Below are 22,451 nucleotides of genomic sequence, written 5' to 3'. Positions count from 1 at the left end.
TTCATGTTACAATAAGACAAAGATATTTCCTCTTAACATGTTTAAATGGATGCAGAATTCTTCCACAACTTTAAATAAGAATCTCAACATTTTGCACTAAAAGAAATCGAAAGAATATGCCTTACTCGTTAAATTGAACTGAAATTTGACTCTTTCAACCATTTATAAAACCTTAGCCAATATTTTTCATACTTCTCCATGCTTCTTTCTTCGATAATACTTGTTAGTTTCTCCATTTCTGCTATATGAAAGAATTTAATAACAATTTCCTCTTTAGAGGGTGTATCCCTCTCCTTCCATCTCTTGGCAATGGACTTCAATGGACTATAATGCCATAGAGTCCAGCGTCCAAAGTGGCCATGTCCTCCAGTTGAATTGATTCCTGTCACTTGATCAGTTGTAAACCCAGAACATCTCCAGACACCACCTGGAGGCTGGCAACCCTAAACCCCAGCTTACTCAGGCACTCACTAGAAGGATTTGGGGGCAAGGGAATCATACCATGCCATGCTCCACTGGGAAAAGCCAGCCTGCATATCATCCTGCTTCATTTTATTCTCGCACACCCACTCCTACCCCTGGGATGCTTTAACTCTTTGCAAATTCAGCTGCTAACTTTTTAAACAAGGCCCCCAAATGCTGGGGCTTGGCTTTTCCCCCAGGGCCAGCCATGGAGTAAGTCCATTCTCCCATTGTGGGACTTTCTCTCAACACGGTTGAGCTTTGAAATCCACAGTCCGTCAGTGCTGGCTGAGGGATCTCACGTCCCATCAAAACACTGAAGGGCAGGTCAGTCTTCCTTATCTTCTGATACCCTCTCTCTCCTCTTCTTCTAACTGGGTGTCCAAAATAGACTTGGCATTCTGCAGTGTGTACGATTTGGACCCAGGGTTGGAATAGCTGAATGAAGTGTACTTTTGGCAACAGTGTGAAGGGAGTCTGCTCGTCTCAGTTCTAGCATGGGATTTAACAGCCTTCCGTAACCCTTTCTGACTCCTTCAAGCAAGACACTTCGCCCTCCCCTCACTCACACAAACTGTGAGATTAAACTTCTATGATGCCTGGGGTGGAGAGCGGACCCCAGACATTTGTATCCTTCATGATTTTTTACCTTTCCACCATCTCCAAGGGACATAAGGTGGAGGTTCAACAATCTATAGTGAAAACTATTCAGCAAGGTTTTTCCCAAAAAAGGGGGAGGAGAAAAACACAGTGGGTAGAGTGATGGGTAAGGGGCAGGATCCAGAAAGTGGGGGAACTAGAATGCGTGCCGTGGCCGTTGGCAACTGGAAGGGAACTCTCGCCCGGAGCTGGATCCAGGTACGATCAAGGGGTTCTGGTTGCTTGTGATGTTCCTCTTTGGGCCTCCGGAAACTGCTGTAGAAATTGATAATGATAGTGGGGGGTGGAATGAGGCAGTGGCCACGATGGGGAGCCAAAAACCACCTTATTTCCTGGTGGGGCTTCAAAGGAATCAGTGGGAAATCAGTGATGTCCTAGCAGAATGTTTTTAGTAAGCCTGCTGCCAAGTCCAGGGTTGCTACCCAGAGGCAGGCGATGGCAAAACCACCTCCGTGTGTCTCTTGCCTTGAAAACCCTACAGGGTTGCCATCACTGTTGCCATGTCCAAATGCCTGGGAAGTGCCTGCATCAGAAATGTAGAAGTGGCATGAGAAAGGTCAGAAATTTTGTCTTGGCTTACAGTCCACAACTTTGTTAAGTATCATATTGTGCTCCTACACTGCGCCTTACCTTCGAAAAGCAATCTATAATGCTTGTTTCCCAAAAATCCACCCTGAGCCCAGGAAATAAAAGTGGGAAAGTTACAGGAGTGAGTCTTGGAAAGAGGGACACTCAGCAGCTATTTGCTTTAAAGTGCAGGCATTCTGGGAAATGTTGTGTCACAAATTTAAAAGCTCATTTAAAAACATCTCAGCCAGGGAATATTGATGTTCCTGGAGTGGTGATAATAACAGCACTAAGAATAAACAATAGCAATGGTTTCCTTACGGGCTGGCACCAATGTTCCCTCTAAGCTGAGTTAGTGTGGGCTAGCTCAGCTTTTCAGCCTCCGGCTCACACATTGTTGTCTTAGCTCAGGAAGGATGTGTCTGAAGTGCCGTCAGGTTGCTTCCAACTTATGGCAACTCCATGAATTAATGTCCTCCAATATGTCTTATTGTTAACCGCCTGGCTTAGGTCTCTACAGAGTCCATCCTTCTCCTCTTGGGTCTTCTTCCTCTTTTCCTGCTGCCTTCCACTTTTCCTAGCTATATAGTCTTTCCCAGTGTCTTTGTCTTCTCCTAACGTGGCCAGAGTTCAATAGCTTCAGTTTAGACATTTTAGCTTCTAGGGAGAGTTCATGCTCGATTTGATCTAGATTTGTCTTTTTGGCAATCCACAGTCTCCGTAAAGCTCACCTCCCAATACCACATTTCAAAGGAATCAGCTTTCTTCCTGTCAGCTTTCTCCATCGTCCAACTTGGACTTGCTTGCTGGTCTCCCATCCAAGTCCGAACCCTGGTGGGTCCTGCTTAGCTTCCGAACTCTGACAAGGTCAGGCTAGGATGGGCTATCAGGCTGCTGCTAATGCCCCCCGGAAAAACGCTTGCGCCAGCTGTGTCAGAATGAAAGGCCTCATAAAATGTCCATCTGAACCGGCATATTTTTCTCTCAGAGTGGTGAGGCTGGGCTCTGTTTCGTATCTGCATTTAATAACTTAGAAACTTTCATAAATCATTTATGTACAGATGTGGTAATTCATAAAAGAGACCATCCATCCAACTCTGCTTCTTTCTGTGTTGCAAGTCATGTCCGGGGTATGTGTGTGTTGAAAACTATTTAAAGCCTGGCACTTAGAAGATGGTGAAGTCCAACAAAGTGCCAGTATGTTGTATTGGTTCAATTATTGGACTATACCTAAGAAGGCCTGGGTGCCAATCCCTATTTAGCCATGTAATTCCCTGGCTTGGACCAGCTTCACTCCCTCAGCTTAACCTACCTGTTGTGATGATAAGATGGAGAAGTGGGAAATCATAGAGGGTGCCCCAAACAAGAAAGCAAAGTGTTTGTGTATGTGTGTGAGAGAGAGAGAGGGAGGGAGGGAGGTTATGAGGAAGGGCACAAATGAAATATCTATCAGTTGACTTATGGGCAACAGAAGAGGAGATGTCAGTTGTGGTTAAGAGAGCAGAAGGAGATATAGGTACAAGTAGCCAAGCAGGAGAAATGCCCGTGTCTGCTCTGAAGAGCATCTGGGCCCCAAGACATTTTATCTGTTGTGGTTGCCTTCAGTGTTCCCTCTAAGCTGAGTTAATGTGAGCTAGATCACAGTTTTTTAGCCTCCAGCTCACAGATTTTTGTCTTTGCTCAGGAAGGAGGGCTCCAGAGCAAACTAATTTATGTAGTAGCCAAATTGCTCACTCACAACTTTAATGCCAGTAGCTCACAAAGTAGAATTTTTGCTCACAGCACTCCAGAGTTTACAGGGAACACTAGCTTGCCTTCCATTTGTCATCCAGGGAAATCAGCAGGGGTCTAGCCCTTTTTATTCCTCATAATGACCCTGTGAGATAATTTAGCCTGACAGAAAACACCTAGTCGGCTTCGCGAGCCATGATTTGAACCCACAGTTCCACTCTTGAAGTCCAACATTCTTTCTCGTATGCTACTCTCACTGGTATAGAAGCCTTAACAAGAAAAAAAACGTACAAAAGGCTGGTAAGTGGAAGTGTATTTATGGAAGTGTATGTACGTGACTGCTGACAGGTTGCAAGCAACTTATGGCAGCCCCGGCAAGAGGCTTTGAAGGCATGCGAGAAGCAGAGGGGGTTTACCCGTGCCTTCCTCCGTGGAGTTCCTTGGTGGCCTCCTGTCCAAATATCGACCCTGCTTAGCTTCCAAGACCTGATGAGATCATGATCTACCATGCAACCATCCCTCTCCAGAAAAGTGTACACTATTCTATACTTTAAGTATTTTTAACTGTATTGGATTCCTTCTGTTTGCAGCTCTGTGTGTGTTTCCACAACAGGTATGCAGCAAGGGAATCATTCCGTGGTGAAGGAGTTTGTTCTGCTGGGCCTCTCCCAGGCAAGAGAAGTCCAGCTTCTCCTCTTTGTCCTCTTCCTTGTCTTCTACTCGTTGGTCCTCCCAACAAATGTCTTCATCATCTTGACCATCCGGAGTGACCCTCGCTTGGGCTCCCCCATGTACTTCTTCTTGGCCAACCTGGCCTTCCTGGATATCTGCTACTGCTCCGTCACCCCTCCCAAGATGCTGGCTGACTTCTTCTCCCGCCGCAAGACCATCTCCTACAAGGGCTGCATGGCTCAGCTCTTCTTCCTCCATTTGCTCGGTGGATCCGAAGTCTTCCTTCTCATTGGCATGGCCATCGATCGGTATGTGGCCATTTGCCACCCCTTGCATTACTCAATTGTGGTGAGTAGATCAGTCTGCAGCGCTATGGTGGTGGGATCCTGGTGCTTGGGCTTTGTGCACTCCATTATCCAAGTCATCCTTATTGTCCCCCTCCCTTTCTGTGGCCCCAACAAGGTGGACAGTTTCTTCTGTGACATTACCCAGATTGTCAAATTGGCTTGCACGGAGACGTATGCCTTGGAGCTCTTCATGTTTGTGAACAGTGGCATTTCAATCCTGATCTGTTTCATCCTCCTCCTCATCTCCTATGGGATCCTACTGGTCAAGGTGAGGACAGGCTCGACCCAAGGGAAGAGCAAGGCTGCCTCCACTTGTATCACCCACATCATCATGGTGGTCATCATGTTCGGACCTGCCATCTACATCTATTGCCGTCCATTCATGGATTTCCCTTTTGACAAGGTCATGGCTGTCCTCCACACTGTGGTCTTCCCCTTGATGAACCCCATGATCTACACTCTGAGGAACAAGGAGATCAAACAAGCCATGCGGAGGTTGTTGAGCAGATATAGACCTTTGGCTTGACAATACGTGGTGCAGATTCAAGGAGACCGGAGTTCTGCCTGGGCATTCTCAGCAGAGAAATGTCTCCTGGCTGTTGTGCTTCAGCCCCAAACTCCAGCAGATGCCATCGGTATCCCTGAGGGAGAACACACCTTCCAAGCCTGGAATCAAGAACAGCTTTGCACAACCGCACTATCAACCTGGTATGGTCTGAGCACAATTAGACCCTCTCACTACAGTTCCCAGCTCTCGGTTGGGAAACTCCTGGAGGTTTGGGGGTGGAGCCTGGGGAGGGTGTAGAGCTGCAAGAATGTGATGCCCTACAGTCCACCTAGGCTTGCCGTACTCAGGTCGGCGCCCAGCAAGCACTTCCCCACCTCCACTCAGCTGGCCAGGGAGGGACAAAATGGCGGCAAACAGGGGGGAGCACCTTCAGTGTCCCAAAGCAGTGACATTAGGGTTCCCAAGTCCATCTTCCACCCCAGCAGGGGACTTTGGGGGCGTTCCTGGAGGGGGCGGGGCATCCCCAACATGATGACGTCACAATGGGGATGTCCGCCGCCACCCCCCACCCGCCTGCACACTAGATCTCCAGAAACAGCAGTTCCCTGCACTTAAAGGAGCCGGTGTTTCCTCTTTAACAGCAGGAGCCGGCGTTTCCCCTTTAAGAGCAGCTGTGTTTCCCTTTTAAATGCACGAAGCTGGCATTTCCCTGCAAGCCTGATCTCAAGCGGGAGATCGGGCTTGGGAGGAAACACGGGCTTGGGAGGAAACACGGGTTCCACACACTTAAAGGGAAGGGTGGCTGTGGGTGTTGGGGAGGCCGCTGGCCATCTGTGGTGGGGAGGCTCCTGGCAAACTGGGGGGGTTGGCAACCTTAAGTGACATCACCATAGAGTTTTGCCCTAATGCCACAACTTCCTCTACCAATGTGCTGATGTCACTTCCGGGAACCCCATGCCTGGGAGCCCCAGGCCCCTTATCCAAAGCAGCCATTTTCTCCAGGGGAACTGATTTCTTTCTACAGTCTGGAGATCATTTGTAAGCCTGGGAGATTTCCAGGCCTCTCCTGGAAATTGGTAACCCAACTTTTTTATTGGAAGCCCTTGACTGAAAGATCCAGGGCTAGATATTTTTCACTACACATATCAGGTCAGGCCCAGGTATTGTTGCCATATGCTTGCTGGCGCACCAGCTGCCAGTGGGAGGGGGGGGAATCATGCAGAAGTTACATCACATCTCTCTAGCATCTTTGTTGGTTCCTAGAAAGGACTGATGTTAGTTCCAGGTGTTCCCAGGAAGTGATGTCACACTGTTGCCTGATGGCCCCAGAAGGCTGGCAGGCAAGAGGAGCTGGGAGCGGTGGATCCCTCACACCCAGTGGGAACTTTGTATTTTCTTGTACACAGCAATGGTCTTCTATCAGGGTCACTATTTTGATTGTATTGTATTTCCCCCCCCCCAAATATATCTCCCTTATATATAATTGAATAAGAGGCAGAGTCACACAGCGTAGAGAAAATGCGCACCAACAGTGTTTCGCCGGCTGAACTGTCCGTCAAAGGCTTCCCCAGCTTCCATTGGCCATGTCGTGTAAGTCCCACCTCAGACACAGCTTCATGCAGTTGAAAATGTTCCCGTTCCAAGGCCCGTTGTGGAAGGAGACAACGGGCGCCTAGACAGGTAGGGTGGGTGACTGGGTGGGTGAAGGAAGGAAGGAAGGGCAGGGGGTGTGAAATATGCAAATACGTTATGCTAATGAGTTCCTGCACCTCTTTTTCTACGAAATGACCCCTGCTTGTGAGCAAAAATTCTCCATTGTGAGCTGCTAGCATTAAAGCTGTGAGCGACTGATTTGGCTGCTGCATTAATTACTTTGCTCTGGAGCCATCCCTCCCTGAGCCAAGACAAAAATGTGTGAGCTGGAGGCTAAAAACCTGTGAGCTAGCTCACACTAACTCAGCTTAGAGGGAACACTGTCTCTCGGTGAAAAGAGATCGATTCACCTGGAGAAAGTGGCTGCTTTGGAAGGTGGACTGTATGGCACCCTATCCCTTTGAAACCCCTCCCCTTCCCAAACCCCTCCCTCCTCAGGCTCTACCCCCCCCTCCGAATTTCCTGGTATTTCAGTCAGCCCCAGAGGCCTGAGCTGCCAGCAATGTTGCCTCTAAGCTGTGGAGTCTTGTGAGCAAAAACTCTACTTTGTGAGCTACTGCCATTAAAGTTGTGAGCGAGCAATTTGGCTGCTGCATAAATCAGTTTGCTCTGGAGCCCTCCTTCCTGAGCGGAGACAAAAATGGGTGAGCCGGAGGCTAAAAAACTGTGAGCTAGCTCACAGTAACTCACCTTAGAGGGAACACTGGCTGCCAGTGGAACCGAACTAGGTGTACCACTGCAGACTGCAGCCAGGGGACCGACCACAGTTTCAAATTTGTGTGCAGCTTAAAAATCCCCCCGAAAATAGCATGGAAAGGGCCGGGCTGGATGTTCTTTCCTCGATGTGCTAGCTTTCTGCTTGCGGGGTCTCCTTTCCTTTGCATAGGGAGCCTTCAGGAGTGGGACTGTTCTCACCTGGAGTCTGAAGTAGTCTAGCCAGTCCGATCACCTCTTACCGATCCTAAGGTGGTGTAGGACGGAGCCAAAGTTTCATGCAAGTAAAGGTCTCATCCAGGGCTTCCGGGGCATCCCCCGATCCTACCTCAACAAGATGGTACAGGGGGTGGTTGCCAGCCTCCAGGTGGGGCCTGGAGATCATCTGACATCCCAACCGGTCTCCAGACGTCAGAGAGCCACTCCCCAGAGGAAATGGCTGCTTCAGAGGCTGGACTAGATCTATGGGATTATATCTTGCTGAGGTCCCCCCCCACCACAAATCCCACCCTTTCCAGACTCCACTCCCAAAATCTCCAGTCACTTCCCCAACTGGCGCTGGGAACCCTACCTGCAGATAGGGTTGCCAAGTCTGAATTTTGCCGCAGCAGGGGACTCCCGGCTGGCGGCTGGAGTGTGCACGCGCCACATCCATGTGACTCGGAAGTGACGTGACCACACTGGGGGCGGGGCCACGACCATCTGAGGGGAAACCATAGAGTTTTCCCTTGGATGACCGTGGCCCCGCCCCCAGCGTGCCCGGCATGGTCACGTCACTTCCGGGTGACATGCACGTCGGGGTGGGGTTCCTCTCAGGGCCTGATCCGCCGGCGGTGGGGAATGGGTCTCTGGAGCGGGGGTTTCTCTGCCCCCCGGGGGGACTTGGCAAGCCTACCTGCAAAGCAGCCATTTTCTCTGGGGAGACTGTCTTCTGTCACCTGGAGATCAGCTGTAATCCTGGGAGATCTCCAGGCCCCACCTGGAGGATGACATTAACAAACATACCCTGTTTAATCCCTTTTTCTGTATCCTGGGGCAACAGGGGACACCTTTTGGAACACATGAAGCTCCCTGATGCTCGGCCAGATAAAGAAACTTTTGGTGTTACTTTCCCGGCTGTCACTGTCTCTGTCTCTATCAGGTCAAGGTCATTTCTGGCCTTACCACTCAAGATCCCTTAAGTGTAGCAGCGGAGAGTAGAACTGGGACATTCTACCACTTCTCCTCTTGGGTTGGCCATCATTTTGGCAAGGACTCCTAGAGATGCCTTCTGAAACTGTGGAACTGTGTCGCACTGCGAACTCACTAGTTTGTCAGCAGGATTGTTTTTCTTCCTTCTAAAAGCATCTTCTGGGGGGGGAGGCAGGGTTGCCACGTCTAGGTTGGAAAATACCTGGAGACTTTGGGGGTGGATCCAGGAGAGGGCAGGGTTTGGGGAGGGGAGGGGCCTCAGCATGGTACAAGGCCATAGAGTTGACCCTTCAAAGAAGCCATTTCCTCCAGGGGAGCTGATCTCTGTCAGCTGGAGAACAGCTGTAAAAGCGGGAGATCCCCAGGCCCCACCTGGAGGCTGGCAACCTATGCATTTAAACTGGGTCAGTGTGGAAATTCTTTTACTTATGCTATTGCAGTATTTTGTATTTGAATACCCTATTTTTATGATCTGCCTGAGTGTGCAATCATTCCTGGGCTTAAGAAGTGACAGGAGTTACAGATAAAATGCATATTAATAAATCTTTTCATAAGGATTTGCTATGTTGCGAGGGCATGGCTAACCAGGAAATCCTGTGTGGGGGGAGGTGGTTCCTCAGGCAGTATTTTGTATTTGAATAGCCTATTTTTCTGATCTGCCTGAGTGTGCAATCATTCCTGGGCTTAAGAAGTGACAGGAGTTACAGATAAAATGCATATTAATAAATCTTTTCATAAGGATTTGCTATGTTGCGAGGGCATGGCTAACCAGGAAATCCTGTGTGGGGGGAGGTGGTTCTTTATATCCTGTGTTGCTTCCATGGAAGCAGGAAGGTCAAAGGGCATGTAGCTAGGGAAGCCATTTGCCTGCTGGGAATGGGCAATCACCTGCTGCTGCACTCTTCTTCCCGCAGCGGGTCAGTTCGACAATGAGAAAATTAACAGGGCCACAGATGCCATGACTTCACCTGGATGTGTTAGAGGGAGCATTGGCTGGCACCCTTCCTTCTGCCCGCCTTCTCTTTGTTCAGAATTCCCCTTCCCCCTGCCCAGAAATTGGCCGGTACTCCAGAACTGGAATCACAAACACTATAGGACACCATCTTGGATTTTTTATTCTGAATCTAAATAGCTTTAATGCCAATAGCTCTCAAAGTAGAACTTTTGCTCACAAGACCACACAGCTTAGGGGGAACACTATGGGAATGCCACAGTTTTCTATGTTTCCCCCCCATAGAGATTTGTGGAATTCCTAGAGTGCTGACCAGTGTTCCCTCTAAGCTGAGTTAGTGTGAGCTAGCTCACAGTTTTTTAGCCTCCGGCTCACACATTTCTGTCTTAGCTCAGGAAGGATGGCTCCAGAGCAGACTAATTTATGCAGTAACCAAATCACTCACTCACTACTTTAATGCCAGGAGCTCACAAAGTAGAATTTTGGCTCACAAGACTCCACAGCTTAGAGGGAACATTGGTGCTGACTGTCAGTGTTGACTCTAGGGATTCCTACAGTGTTGACTCCAATGGGGTAGAATGCCATAGAGTCCACCTTCCAAAGTGGCCATGTCCTCCAGTTGCATTGATTCCTGTCACTTGGAGATCAGTTGTAAACCCAGAAGATCTCCAGACACCACCTGGAGGTTGGCAACCCTAAACCCCAGCTTCCTCACATGCTCACTAGACGGACGTGGGGGCAGGAGAATCATATCACAGAGGACGCAAGGAAATGAGCCATGCCACGCTTCACTGGGAAAAGCCAGTCTACGTGTGATTCTGCTTCATTTTATTCCCACACACCCACTCCTACCCCTGGGATGCTTTCACTCTTTGCAAGTTCAGCTGCTAACTTTTTAAACAAGGCCCCCAAATGCTGGGGCTTGGCTTTTCCCCCAGGGCCAGCCATGGAGTAAGTCCATTCTCCCATTGTGGGACTTTCTCTCAACACGGTTGAGCTTTGAAATCCACAGTCCGTCAGTGCTGGCTGAGGGATCTCACGTCCCATCAAAACACTGAAGGGCAGGTCAGTCTTCCTTGTCTTCTGATACCCTCTCTCTCCTCTTCTTCTAACTGGGTGTCCAAAATAGACCTGGCATTCTGCAGTGTGTACGATTTGGACCCAGGGTTGGAATAGCTGAATGAAGTGTACTTTTGGCAACAGTGTGAAGGGAGTCTGCTCGTCTCAGTTCTAGCATGGGATTTAACAGCCTTCCGTAACCCTTTCTGACTCCTTCAAGCAAGACACTTCGCCCTCCCCTCACTCACACAAACTGTGAGATTAAACTTCTACGATGCCTGGGGTGGAGAGCGGACCCCAGACATTTGTATCCTTCATTATTTTTTACCTTTCCACCATCTCCAAGGGACATAAGGTGGAGGTTCAACAATCTATAGTGAAAACTATTCAGCAAGGTTTTTCCCAAAAAAGGGGGAGAGGAAAAACACAGTGGGTAGAGTGATGGGTATGGGGCAGGATCTGGAAAGCGGGGGGAACTCGAATGCGTGCCGTGGCTGTTGGCAACTGGAAGGGAACTCTCGCCCGTTTGAAAACCCTACAGGGTTGCCATCACTGCTGACATGTCCAATTGCCTGGGAAGCGCCTGCCTCAGAAAAGTAGAAGAGGCATGAGAATCCTGATTGTCAAGGTTAGAAATTTTGTCTTGGCTTACAGTCCACAACTCATGAAGTAAAGGATCATGTTCCTAAACTGCCCCTTACCAGGGTTCCCTCTAAGATGAGTTAGTGTGAGCTAGCTCACAGTTTTTTAGCCTCCAGCTCACACTTTTTTGTCTTCGCTCAGGAAGGGTGGCTCCAGAGCAAACTAATTGATGCAGTAGCCAATCGCTCACTCACAACTTTCATGCCAGGAGCTCACAAAGGAGAATTTTTACTCACAAGACTCCACAGCTTAGGGGGAGCATTGCCCCTTGCCTCCTGAGAGAAATCGGCAGTGCTGTTTGCCAAAAATCCATTCTGAGCCCAGGAAATTAAGGTGGGAAAGTTATAGGAGTGAGTCTTGGAAAGAGGGACACATGCTGGCTATTTTCTTTAAAGTGCAGGCATTCTAGGAACCAATTCTAGTGGGAAATGTTGTGTCACAAATTTAAAAGCCTATTTAAAAACACCTCAGCCAGGGAGCACTGGTGTTCCTGGAGCGGTGATAATAACAACACTAAGAATAAACAATAGCAATGGTTTCCTTACGGGCTGGCACCAATGTTCCCTCTAAGCTGAGTTATTTTGGGCTAGCTCAGAGTTTTTTAGCCTCTGGCTCACGCATCTTTGTCTTGGCTCAGGAAGGATGGCTCCAGAGCAAGCTAATTTATGCAGCAGCCAAATCACTCACTCGCAGCTTTAATGCCAGCAGCTCACAAAGTGGAATTTTTGCTCACAACACTCCACAGCTTAGAGGGAGCATTGGCTGGCACCCTTCCTTCCGCCCGCCTTCTCTTTGTTCAGAATTCCCCTTCCCCCTGCCCAGAAATTGGCCGGTACTCCAGAATTGGAATCACAAACACTATAGGACACCATCTTGGATTTTTTATTCTGAATCTAAATTTTTTATTAAGTTATATATTGAATTTTAATGTTTTGTATATTTTATGGCATCATGGCCCTTTGTACATTGCCCAGAGCCCGGCGTAAGCTGGGATAGGGCGATGAATAAACTGAATAAATAACAGCAGCAGCAGTTGTGTGTCATCAAGCCACAACTGACTCATGGTGACTGCAGGACCTTTGGGTTTTCCAGGCAAAAGATGAGCAGAGGTGGTTTACCATTGCTTTCCTCTCTCTCTCTCTCTCTCTCTCTCTCTCTCTCTGTGTGTGTGTGTGTGTGTGTGTGTGTGTGTGTGAAGTGTCGTCAGGTTGCTTCCAACTTATGGCAACCCCATGAATTAATGTCCTCCAAAATGCCCTACTGTTCACAGTCTTGCTCAGGTCTTGCAGACTGAGGGCCGTGGCTCCCTCTATGGAGTCCATCTTTCTCCTCTTGGGTTTCCTCTTTTCCTGCTGCCTTCCACTTTTCCTAGCTTTATAGTCTTTCCCAGTGCCTTTGTCTTCTCCTAACGTGGCCAGAGTTCAATATCTTCAGTTTAGACATTTTAGCTTCTAGGGAGAGTTCAGGATCGATTTGATCTAGAACCCACGGATTTGTCTTTTTGGCGATCCACAGTCTCCGTAAAGCTCACCTCCCAACACCACATTTCAAAGGAATCAGCTTTCTTCCTGTCAGCTTTCTCCATCGTCCAACTTGGACTTGCTTGCTGGTCTCCCATCCAAGTCCAAACCCTGGTGGGTCCTGCTTAGCTTCCAAACTCTGACAAGGTCAGGCCGGGAAGGGCTATCAGGCTGCTAATAACGCCCCCAGGAAAAACGCTTGCGCCAGCTGTGTCAGAATGAAAGGCCTCATAAAATGTCCATCTGAACAGGCATATTTTTCTCTCAGAGTGGTGAGGCTGGGCTCTGTTTCGTATTTGCATTTAATAACTTAGAAACTTTCATAAATCATCTATGTACAGTATACGGTGTCATGTGGTAATTCATAAAAGAGACCATCCACCCAACTCTGCTTCTTTCTCTGTTGCAAGTCATGTCCGGGGTGTGTGTGTTGAAAACTATTTAAAGCCTGGCACTTAGAAGATGGTGAAGTCCAACAAAGTGCCAGTACGTTGCATTGGTTCAATTACTGGACTATACCTAGGAAGGCCTGGGTGCCAATCCCTGCTTAGCCATGTAATTCCCTGGCTTGGACCAGCTTCACTCCCTCAGACTAACCCTACCTCACAAGGCTTAAGATCTCTGGTCAATGAAGCTAAGGAAAGGTTGTTGTGATGACAAGATAGAGTGGAAAATCACGGAGGGTTCCCCAAACAAACAAAAAAAGTGTGCGTGCATGGGGGGGGGGAAGGAGGGAGGGAGGGCACAAACGAAATATCTATCAGTTGACTTATGTTGGCTCTGGTTAAGAGGGCAGAAGGAGCTATAGGGATAAGTAGCCAAGCTCACTCACAACTTTAATGCCAGTAGCTCACAAAGTATAATTTTTGCTCACAGCACTCCAGAGTTTACAGGGAACACTGGCTTGCCTTCCATTTGTCATCCAGGGAAATCAGCAGGGGTCTAGCCCTTTTTATTCCTCATAATGACCCTGTGAGATAATTTAGCCTGACAGAAAACACCTAGTCGGCTTCGCGAGCCATGATTTGAACCCACAGTTCCACTCTTGAAGTCCAACATTCTTTCTCGTATGCTACTCTCACTGGTATAGAAGCCTTAACAAGAAAAAAAACGTACAAAAGGCTGGTAAGTGGAAGTGTATTTATGGAAGTGTATGTACGTGACTGCTGACAGGTTGCAAGCAACTTATGGCAGCCCCAGCAAGAGGCTTTGAAGGCATGCGAGAAGTAGAGGGGGTTTACCCGTGCCTTCCTCCATGGAATTCCTTGGTGGCCTCCTGTCCAAATATCGACCCTGCTTAGCTTCCAAGACCTGATGAGATCATGATCTTCTACCATGCAACCATCCCTCTCCAGAAAAGTGTACACTATTCTATACTTCAAATATTTGTAACTGTATTGAATTCCTTCTGTTTGCAGCTCTGTGTGTGTTTCCACAACAGGTATGCAGCAAGGGAATCATTCCGTGGTGAAGGAGTTTGTTCTGCTGGGCCTCTCCCAGGCAAGAGAAGTCCAGCTTCTCCTCTTTGTCCTCTTCCTTGTCTTCTACTCGTTGGTCCTCCCAACAAATGTCTTCATCATCTTGACCATCCGGAGTGACCCTCGCTTGGGCTCCCCCATGTACTTCTTCTTGGCCAACCTGGCCTTCCTGGATATCTGCTACTGCTCCGTCACCCCTCCCAAGATGCTGGCTGACTTCTTCTCCCGCCGCAAGACCATCTCCTACAAGGGCTGCATGGCTCAGCTCTTCTTCCTCCATTTGCTCGGTGGATCCGAAGTCTTCCTTCTCATTGGCATGGCCATCGATCGGTATGTGGCCATTTGCCACCCCTTGCATTACTCAATTGTGGTGAGTAGATCAGTCTGCAGCGCTATGGTGGTGGGATCCTGGTGCTTGGGCTTTGTGCACTCCATTATCCAAGTCATCCTTATTGTCCCCCTCCCTTTCTGTGGCCCCAACAAGGTGGACAGTTTCTTCTGTGACATTACCCAGATTGTCAAATTGGCTTGCACGGAGACGTATGCCTTGGAGCTCTTCATGTTTGTGAACAGTGGCATTTCAATCCTGATCTGTTTCATCCTCCTCCTCATCTCCTATGGGATCCTACTGGTCAAGGTGAGGACAGGCTCGACCCAAGGGAAGAGCAAGGCTGCCTCCACTTGTATCACCCACATCATCATGGTGGTCATCATGTTCGGACCTGCCATCTACATCTATTGCCGTCCATTCATGGATTTCCCTTTTGACAAGGTCATGGCTGTTCTCCACACTGTGGTCTTCCCCTTGATGAACCCCATGATCTACACTCTGAGGAACAAGGAGATCAAACAAGCCATGTGGAGGTTGTTGAGCAAACATAGATCCCTGGTGTAAATTCTAGGAGACGAGAGTTCTGCCTGGGTATTCTCAGCAGAGAAATATCTTCTGTCTGTTGTGCTTCACCAGATGCTCCACCAGATGCCATCGATGTTCCTGAGGGAGAACACACCTTCCATGCCTGGTATCAAGAACAGCTCCACACAGCCACATGAGGGCCCTTGCACCATCTGAGCACAATCATACCCTCTCACTACAGTTCCCAACTCTGGGTTGGAAAATTCCTGGAAATTTGGGGGTGGAGCCTGAGGAGGGTGGAGTTTGAGGATGGAAGAGAGCTTAACAGAAATGTGCTGCTATAGAATCCCTTCCCAAAGCAGCCATTTCCATTTGGGTAATTAATATCTGTCTGCAGTCTGGAGACCAGCCGTAACTCTTGGAGAATGCACACTTGTAGAGTAACAACACTACCTGTCAGTTGAGGCCCTTGAGTGAAAGATCCAGGGCTAGAGGTTTTCCACATATATCAGGCCTAGTTCAAGTTGCCATATGCCTGCTGGTAGTCCAACGGCCAGTGGGAGAAAGAAAAATAATTATGATCCTCAATGGTGTGACGTCCCTTCAGGGAAAACCCAGTAGTGACGTCACGACTCCCTAGGAATTGCCGGGAACTCTGTTGTAGAACCATAGCATGTTGCTGATTCCTAGAGAGGACTGCCTGCCAGTTTTCCCCTGGATGGGTCATCTCACTGTCATCTGATGGCACTTTTAAATATCATTTTCCCACCCACCAGCCATCAGATTGCTGGCAGGCAACAGGAGCTAGAGGTGGTAGGTAGGACCCTATATACAACAATGGTCCTATAGAGGTGTCACTATTTTAATGGTACTGTATTTTTCCCCCCAAGTGCAAAGGTACAGCCCACTTGTGATGGACAGGTTAGAGTCCGCCTCTCCCTCAAAGCAACCAATGAGAGCTGACGGAATGTTGGAAGAGACAGTTGCAAAAGAGCAGTTAAGGTCAGCAGTTGAGGGGTTGCAGCTGGGGATTTGAGGGGGGAAAGGGGGGATGATTGTCTGAGCGGAACTGTGCAGAAGAGCCCCTTAGAACAGGCTGGAAACAGTCAATTTGTAATTAAAGGATCCCAGTTGCAGGAATAGGACCTCAATTCCAAAGTTCAGAGGAAGCCTTGTTCCTAATCTTTTACTTTCCTCAGTGTTACATTCATATAGGGTTGCCAAGTCGTTCTTACTCACCAGCGGGGGAGCATTGCCTCGGTCCGGGAGCTACCGAGGGACGCGCACACATGCCGCCAGAGCATCACAGGAAGTGACGCACGAAGTAGAGCACATTTGGGGCGTGGCCCAGATCATCAGGGGGGAAACCATATGGTTCCCCCCGACAATCTGGGCCATGCCCCCAATGTGAGCGACGTGGCTGCGTCACCTCTGGTGATGCATCCGGTGACACAGCTTCGGGGGGGCGGAGTGCCCCCTGGGGCCCGATTCCGCCGCGGCGGAAATCAGGCCTCCAAAGTGGGGGTTTCCCCGCCCCCACTTGGCAGCCCTACATTCATACCAGAAATAAAAGTTAGCTTCTTGTTTTGGTTTGACCCTCTGGTCTGCATGTCTAGGGGAAAGAAACACACGTCATTTAATATTTCAGTCTGTGCAGATAGGATACAGATAAATGGTGGCAGCGTGTGAATATTTCAGTCCCAACTCTTTGGGATGAGGGTTTGCTGTTTATGACTCTGGTTGCAAGAATAGTAGAACCTGCCATGGGCTAAGATGATTGTAATGCATTACAATCATCTTAGCCCGTGGCAGGTTCTACTGTACATTACAGCTGTTATGATAATTGAAAATCTTCTTTGATAATTTTGAGACATCACCAGAGGATATGAACTATTGAGAGACAGTTTTTGTCCCACGTCTTTGTTCAGAAGAAGATCTTCCTTCGAAACGGCAAGACATTCCAGAGATCACCGTCAATATATTTTTCTATGATTATGTATATTATTTTTGTTCACTTTTCTATGATTCTTTAAAGACATATATTAAGTGTCACTTTTTCACAGTTTTTCTTGTTCTCCGTATGCAAGAACAGTAAAGACAATCAATAAATAGAAACCCAACAATAACTCTGTGTGAGTGAGGGCTTGTTATTGAAGGGGGCTCTGCTACCCTGTCTGTGGATGTCTCTGGGAGTGAGAGAGAGTGAAGACCTAAGATGTGAAACGGTTATGGCTCTCTGTATATTTTAAAAGAGACAAGAAGGGTAGCAAGTGTGATGTCCTGACCTACTTGTAACCCCTCACCTGAATAACAGAGGATGCAGAGGGTGGTAGGCAGTGTGCATGAATGGAAAGGGGCATCACACTGCTTTTTGGCCTTCCTGGTGAGTCTGAGCAGAAACCCCAGACTTCTTCCACAGCGACCAACCGTGCAGGAGGTGCCTGCTTAATCCCTTCACTCTAACCAAGTGCAACAGAGAACCATATGAAGTTGCCTCATGACACGCTAGATAAACCTTTGGTCTTACTTTTCTATCATCAGTAGCATTGGCTTTCCACTGCGTCTCAGGGCAAGGTCTTTCCTGCCACTGCCACTTAAGATCCTTTCTTCCAAGCATTTGTAATATAATGCCGACAAACCATCTGGGCCTGGAGCTTTATCCTTTTTCAATTTCTTAATTGCTTGTGAGATTTCTTGTAGTATTCTGATTTAACATATCTATATCATCTATCATAACTTTGGGTACGGAAATATTTTTAAATAGACCTTCCTCATTTAGCTTTCTTTTCTTAAACAATATGCCAAATATTGTTTAACAATATGCCATGTTTGTTTGCATGTTCAAAGTACTTTGATAAATCTTTTTTTTCCTGGATTTCTTCTGTTTCAATCAAATTTACGTGATTTTTCAATTGTTTGGTTTCTTTTAAAACAGTGTTCTTTAAGGTATTTATATGCTGCTCTTCCAATATTTTAATTCTTTCCGTTATTGTCGTAATCTTCTCCATTTTTTCCTTCTTTTCCTTTTAGGCAATCACATTAAGGTTTTCTCTCATAAAAGCTTTACTTGCCTTCCAAATCTTTGTCAGGGTACAATTTATGTTATGTTCAGTTTAAAAAATTCAGCTAAGTACTTTTTGCATTTCTCAATTATTTCTTTTTGAAGCAGGATATCATCATTGAATCTCCGCCTTCTTTTTCCCAATCTTCTCCCTTGCCAAGGTATCCAGAGAGGGTTGTGACTCGCAAATATTTTGGTCAAATCTCAGCATTCTTTAGGTTTGTAATTAACACTTTAGACATCCAGCACATATCAGTTCTCGAATAAGCTTCATGTCTGTTGGAATAAAAAGGGTAACTTCTTGATTTGGGATTCATCACTTTCCAAGTGTCAATTAAGTGTAATATATCCATATACCAGAAAACATTTCTCAGAAGTCTACTCCCTTTTATGTTCCTTGTCTTGTCTTTTTTTAGGATCCAAAACTCCAGTCATGTCTCCAAAACTCATAATTTTCCCTTCTTGCAAATCTAATAACTTTTGGAAGAAATTCTCATAAAAGTTTTATTTTGCATTATTGAGGGCATATAATGATACAAGTGTGTTAGCTTTACCATCTGGTAATTTGGCCTTCAAAATCAAGTATCTTCCTTCTCGATCCTTCAACTCCTTTGTAACATTGATTTATTGGTTTGTTACGTAAATCGCTGTACTCCCCCCCCTTCATTTGTGGATGTTGCATATATCTTGTCCAATTTCTTGTTTTTCAAAATATATTCATGTTGTTTCTTTATATGAGTTTCCTGTATACAAATAGTGTCTGCTTTTTGTTTCTCTAATAAGTTGAAGGTTCTGGATCTTTTAGTAGGAGAGTTAAGGCCATTGATGTTGATTGATAATACATTCAGATTATTCATCTTTAAAGAAGTGCAGTGGCTTGGTCCAATTTTCCTTCTTCACTGCTTATTTCAGTGTCCTTGGATAGTTCTTCTGCTAGTTGTTCAGCTTGTTCAATTGTAAATATAATTCTTCTGCCCTTTAGTAAATACACCTCTAATGAAAATGGAATTCTTTCTTTCTTTTGTAGGGTTTGTCTTTAAAAAAACAGTATCTCCTTTTTTTCAAAAGACTTGAAGGAAGGTCTTGAAAAACCTAGATATCAGTCTCATGAATTTGAAGAGAAACTCTGCTTGTTCAGTATAAAATCCCTTGTCTTCTTCTGTGTGAATTTCACCAAAATATCACGTGGAAGTTTATTCTTACTGGCAAATCAGGCATTAATTCTATGCATTTGGTCAGTATTCAAAAAAATCTCATTCAGTCTTGTAAAAGCTTGCAAAAGTAATCTTCAAGGTTAGTTTTCCCAAAATCTTCTAGGATAGAATGAAACCCGAAGCAACAATTTCTATTCTACTCTACTCTACTCTACTCTACTCTACTCTACTCTACTCTACTCTACTCTACTCTACTCTACTCTATACTATTTTGTACTATTCTATTCTAGAAATGGTTCATGGGTTTCATTCTCTCCACAAAACAAAAATTCCGTACTTAAGTTTGATAAAAATACAACTGGAGAACAAGGGCCTGGCTGATTAAAGAATTTAGTACTTTTTCCTTATCAGCTGCTCTCTTCTGTTCAATTCAGGCCACAGGATAATGACATAGCATTTGTGCAAAAAGATACAGCCCAGTAAGCCAGCACTGGAAGCTAAGATGGAGACGATCTCCACAGCAACCATGTCTTTTCCTTTCGTGCTCAGGTAGGTTGGGACAAAGGACAGCCAAACACAGCAAAAGAGCAGCATGCTGAAGGTGATGAACTTGGCTTCATTGAAACTGTCAGGCAAGTTTCTCGCTAGGAAAGCTACAATGAAGCAGATAGTGGCAAGAAATCCAATGTAACCCAAGGTACAGTAAAACATGGTGACTGACCCTTCATTGCATTGCACTATGATTTCTCTTCTCAGTGAATTTACGTCCATTTCTGGGAAGGGAGGTGAAGAACCAAGCCAAAGAGCACAAATGCCAACTTGAACAAAGGAGCAAGAAATAACTATATAATGTGCCAATCGTTTCCCCACCCATTTTTGAAAAAGGTTTCCCGGCTTGGAGGCCATAAATGCCACAACCACAGTCACTGTTTTTGCCAGAACAGAAGAAACAGCAACAGAGAAGATGATGCCAAAAGTCATCTGTCGGAGGAGGCAGGTCACCCTGTTAGGCTGTCCAATGAAGAGTAAGGAGCAGAGGAAGCAAAGGAAAAGAGAGATGAGCAGAATGTAGGTGAGGCTCCGGTTGTTTGCTTTAACAATGGGAGTGTCCTGGTGTTTTATGAAGGACATCAGCACCAGAGCTGTTATCAGAGAGAAGAAAAGAGCTAAAAAAGCTAAAACAATGCTCAGAGGTTCAGAAAACGAAAGCAAGTTTGGAATCTTGGGAAGGCACTGGTCTTGTCCCTGGTTTGGATAATGACCTTCAGGGCAAGTGATGCAGTAATCCATGTCTGAAAGGAGAAGATAACCTACTTAGACAGTTTCATCATAAAAGAAGAGTTTTTAATAAGGTTGTACCTAACATTGTATCATCAACCAATGACGAAAACAGTTTCATAAACCTGTCCTAACATTGAAAGTATGTAAAAAACAATGCTGCCATTTGCACCTTCAGGGATATATTGAGATGAGAGCATGAATCTTATTGTGGTTAAAGAACTTTTTGGGGACTTTCGTGGTTCCTGTTGATGCTTCTCAATTTCTTACCAAATAGTCTCTGTCCTTAAAACAGGACTAAGCCCTACTGCTGTCCAGTAATTCTGTTTCTTTTAAATCTGAATTCCTGTAATGTCTAATAATCTCTGGAAATAAATAGAGGAATGCACAGGAATGTTCAACAGAAGTGTTTGGTGACCAAAAAAATCCCAGCTTCAAGTATATGCAAATGAAGACTGAACTTGTGGAAATTGAGAAGGAAAGAGATCTTGAAGTCTTGGTGGATAACTCAGTTGAACTGTCAACCCAGTGTCCTGCACCAGTAAAAAATTCTAACTCTATACTGGGGAGCATTAGAAAAATGACTGAAAATAAAACAGCCAATATTATAATGCCCCATGTAGATCGGTTCTGTGACCACATTTGAAATACTATGAGCAGTTCTGATCACCATATCTCATCACAGAGCTGGGAAAAGTACAAGATTATTAAGGGGTTGGAAGACTTTTCCAATGAGGAAAGGTTGAAGAGTCTAGACACCTTTTCAGTTTAGAAATGAGATTATTAAAAATACAGGCATGATAGAGGTTGAGAAAATACTGCATGGGGTAGAGAGTGAGGACAGAATAACTTTGTTTCCCTCACCCAAAATATTAGACTTCAAGGGTATTCTAGGAAACTAATGGGCAGCAGATCCAACAGAGACAAAAGGAAATACTTCTTTACACACCACTTAATTAAAAACATGGAATTTGCTGCCAGTTGATGTAGAGATGGCCTCAGAGTCAGGCAGCTTAGAAAGGGAATGAGACAGATTCATGGAGGATAGCCTATCAATGGCTACTAGCCATGTTGACTAAAGGGATCCTCCACCTTCAGAGGCAGTGAATCTCTGAGTACGAGCACTGGGAGGCAACATCAAGGGAAGGTTTTGGCCTCAATGACCTGTTGTTGGCCATCGAGATGAACTGATTGGCTACTATTGAGAGAGGGTGCTGGACTTGATGGACCACTGGTCTGATCCAGTAGGACTTGATTTCTGTTATACATTCTGAATGCATCAAGAAAAAGCAGCATATATAGGTCTTTTTGGATGTTTCCTCAAAGTGCAGAAGTTTAAATTCCCACCCTTCAGGTGATCAAAAACGTTAACGCAGCTCTGCGGTTTTATTTTTCTGGAAGAACCTTGTTTGTTGTCAAAACCCAGAGCTTTTTTTGTAGCAGGAACTTCTTTGCATGTTAGGCCACACACCCCTAATGTAGCCAGTCCTAATGAGTGTCAGACTTCCCACAGCATCAATGAAGTACACACTTGCAGAAAGGTTTTACTTTATTTGAAGCTATAGGTACATAGACAGGATCACTGTTCGGAATGAGGGGGGAGCACAGAGCAATGACCTTCAAGTTTTGGCTTTGATTACACTGTAGATCTGATCCCACAAGTTACTGCTTCAACTTTTGACTGAATCTAACTCCTCCTTTTGGTTGGTTATTATTGAAAATAAATTACGAACACTGAATATCCCTTTCGAATCCTTACTCTTACTTTCTGAATTGGAGGCAATGCAAACAATAAGAGACAGACTATATGAGGCAGAGCTATCTGAACTGTACAACGCAGCTTATAAGACATGCTCCCCTCTAAGTCATGGGATATTGCCCACTGTAGGTCATCCTGCTAGCTATTTTCACGAACTGCAGACTCCAGCATTACGTAGAACCTTTTC

The 22,451-nt window shown here is 46.2% G+C and overlaps 3 protein-coding genes across 3 annotated transcripts; 2 read left to right on the top strand and 1 right to left on the bottom strand.

Annotated features, from left to right (window-relative positions):
• Positions 1–4,035: 4,035 nt before the first annotated feature.
• Positions 4,036–4,965, top strand: LOC107124964 (olfactory receptor 4N2-like). Its single transcript, XM_015428446.1, has one exon. The coding sequence runs from the start codon at positions 4,036–4,038 to the stop codon at positions 4,963–4,965; it is 930 nt and encodes a 309-aa protein (XP_015283932.1).
• Positions 4,966–14,121: 9,156 nt separating this feature from the next.
• Positions 14,122–15,051, top strand: LOC107124963 (olfactory receptor 4N2-like). The gene has a single exon (XM_015428445.1). It carries the CDS (start codon positions 14,122–14,124, stop codon positions 15,049–15,051), a length of 930 nt encoding a protein of 309 aa, XP_015283931.1.
• A 4,566-nt stretch (positions 15,052–19,617) lies between these two features.
• On the bottom strand, positions 19,618–20,369 carry LOC107124961 (vomeronasal type-2 receptor 26-like; the record flags this gene model as incomplete). Its single annotated transcript, XM_015428444.1, has 1 exon — positions 19,618–20,369. A coding segment is annotated over one exon (752 nt), but the record flags the coding sequence as incomplete, so codon positions are not given.
• Between the last annotated feature and the right edge of the window lie 2,082 nt (positions 20,370–22,451).

The sequence above is a fragment of the Gekko japonicus genome, unplaced genomic scaffold, assembly GCF_001447785.1.
Source record: "Gekko japonicus isolate JY-2015 unplaced genomic scaffold, Gekko_japonicus_V1.1 scaffold6810, whole genome shotgun sequence".
NCBI classification, from domain to species: Eukaryota; Metazoa; Chordata; class Lepidosauria; order Squamata; family Gekkonidae; genus Gekko; species Gekko japonicus.
This window is presented reverse-complemented; position numbering and strand designations above follow the sequence as displayed.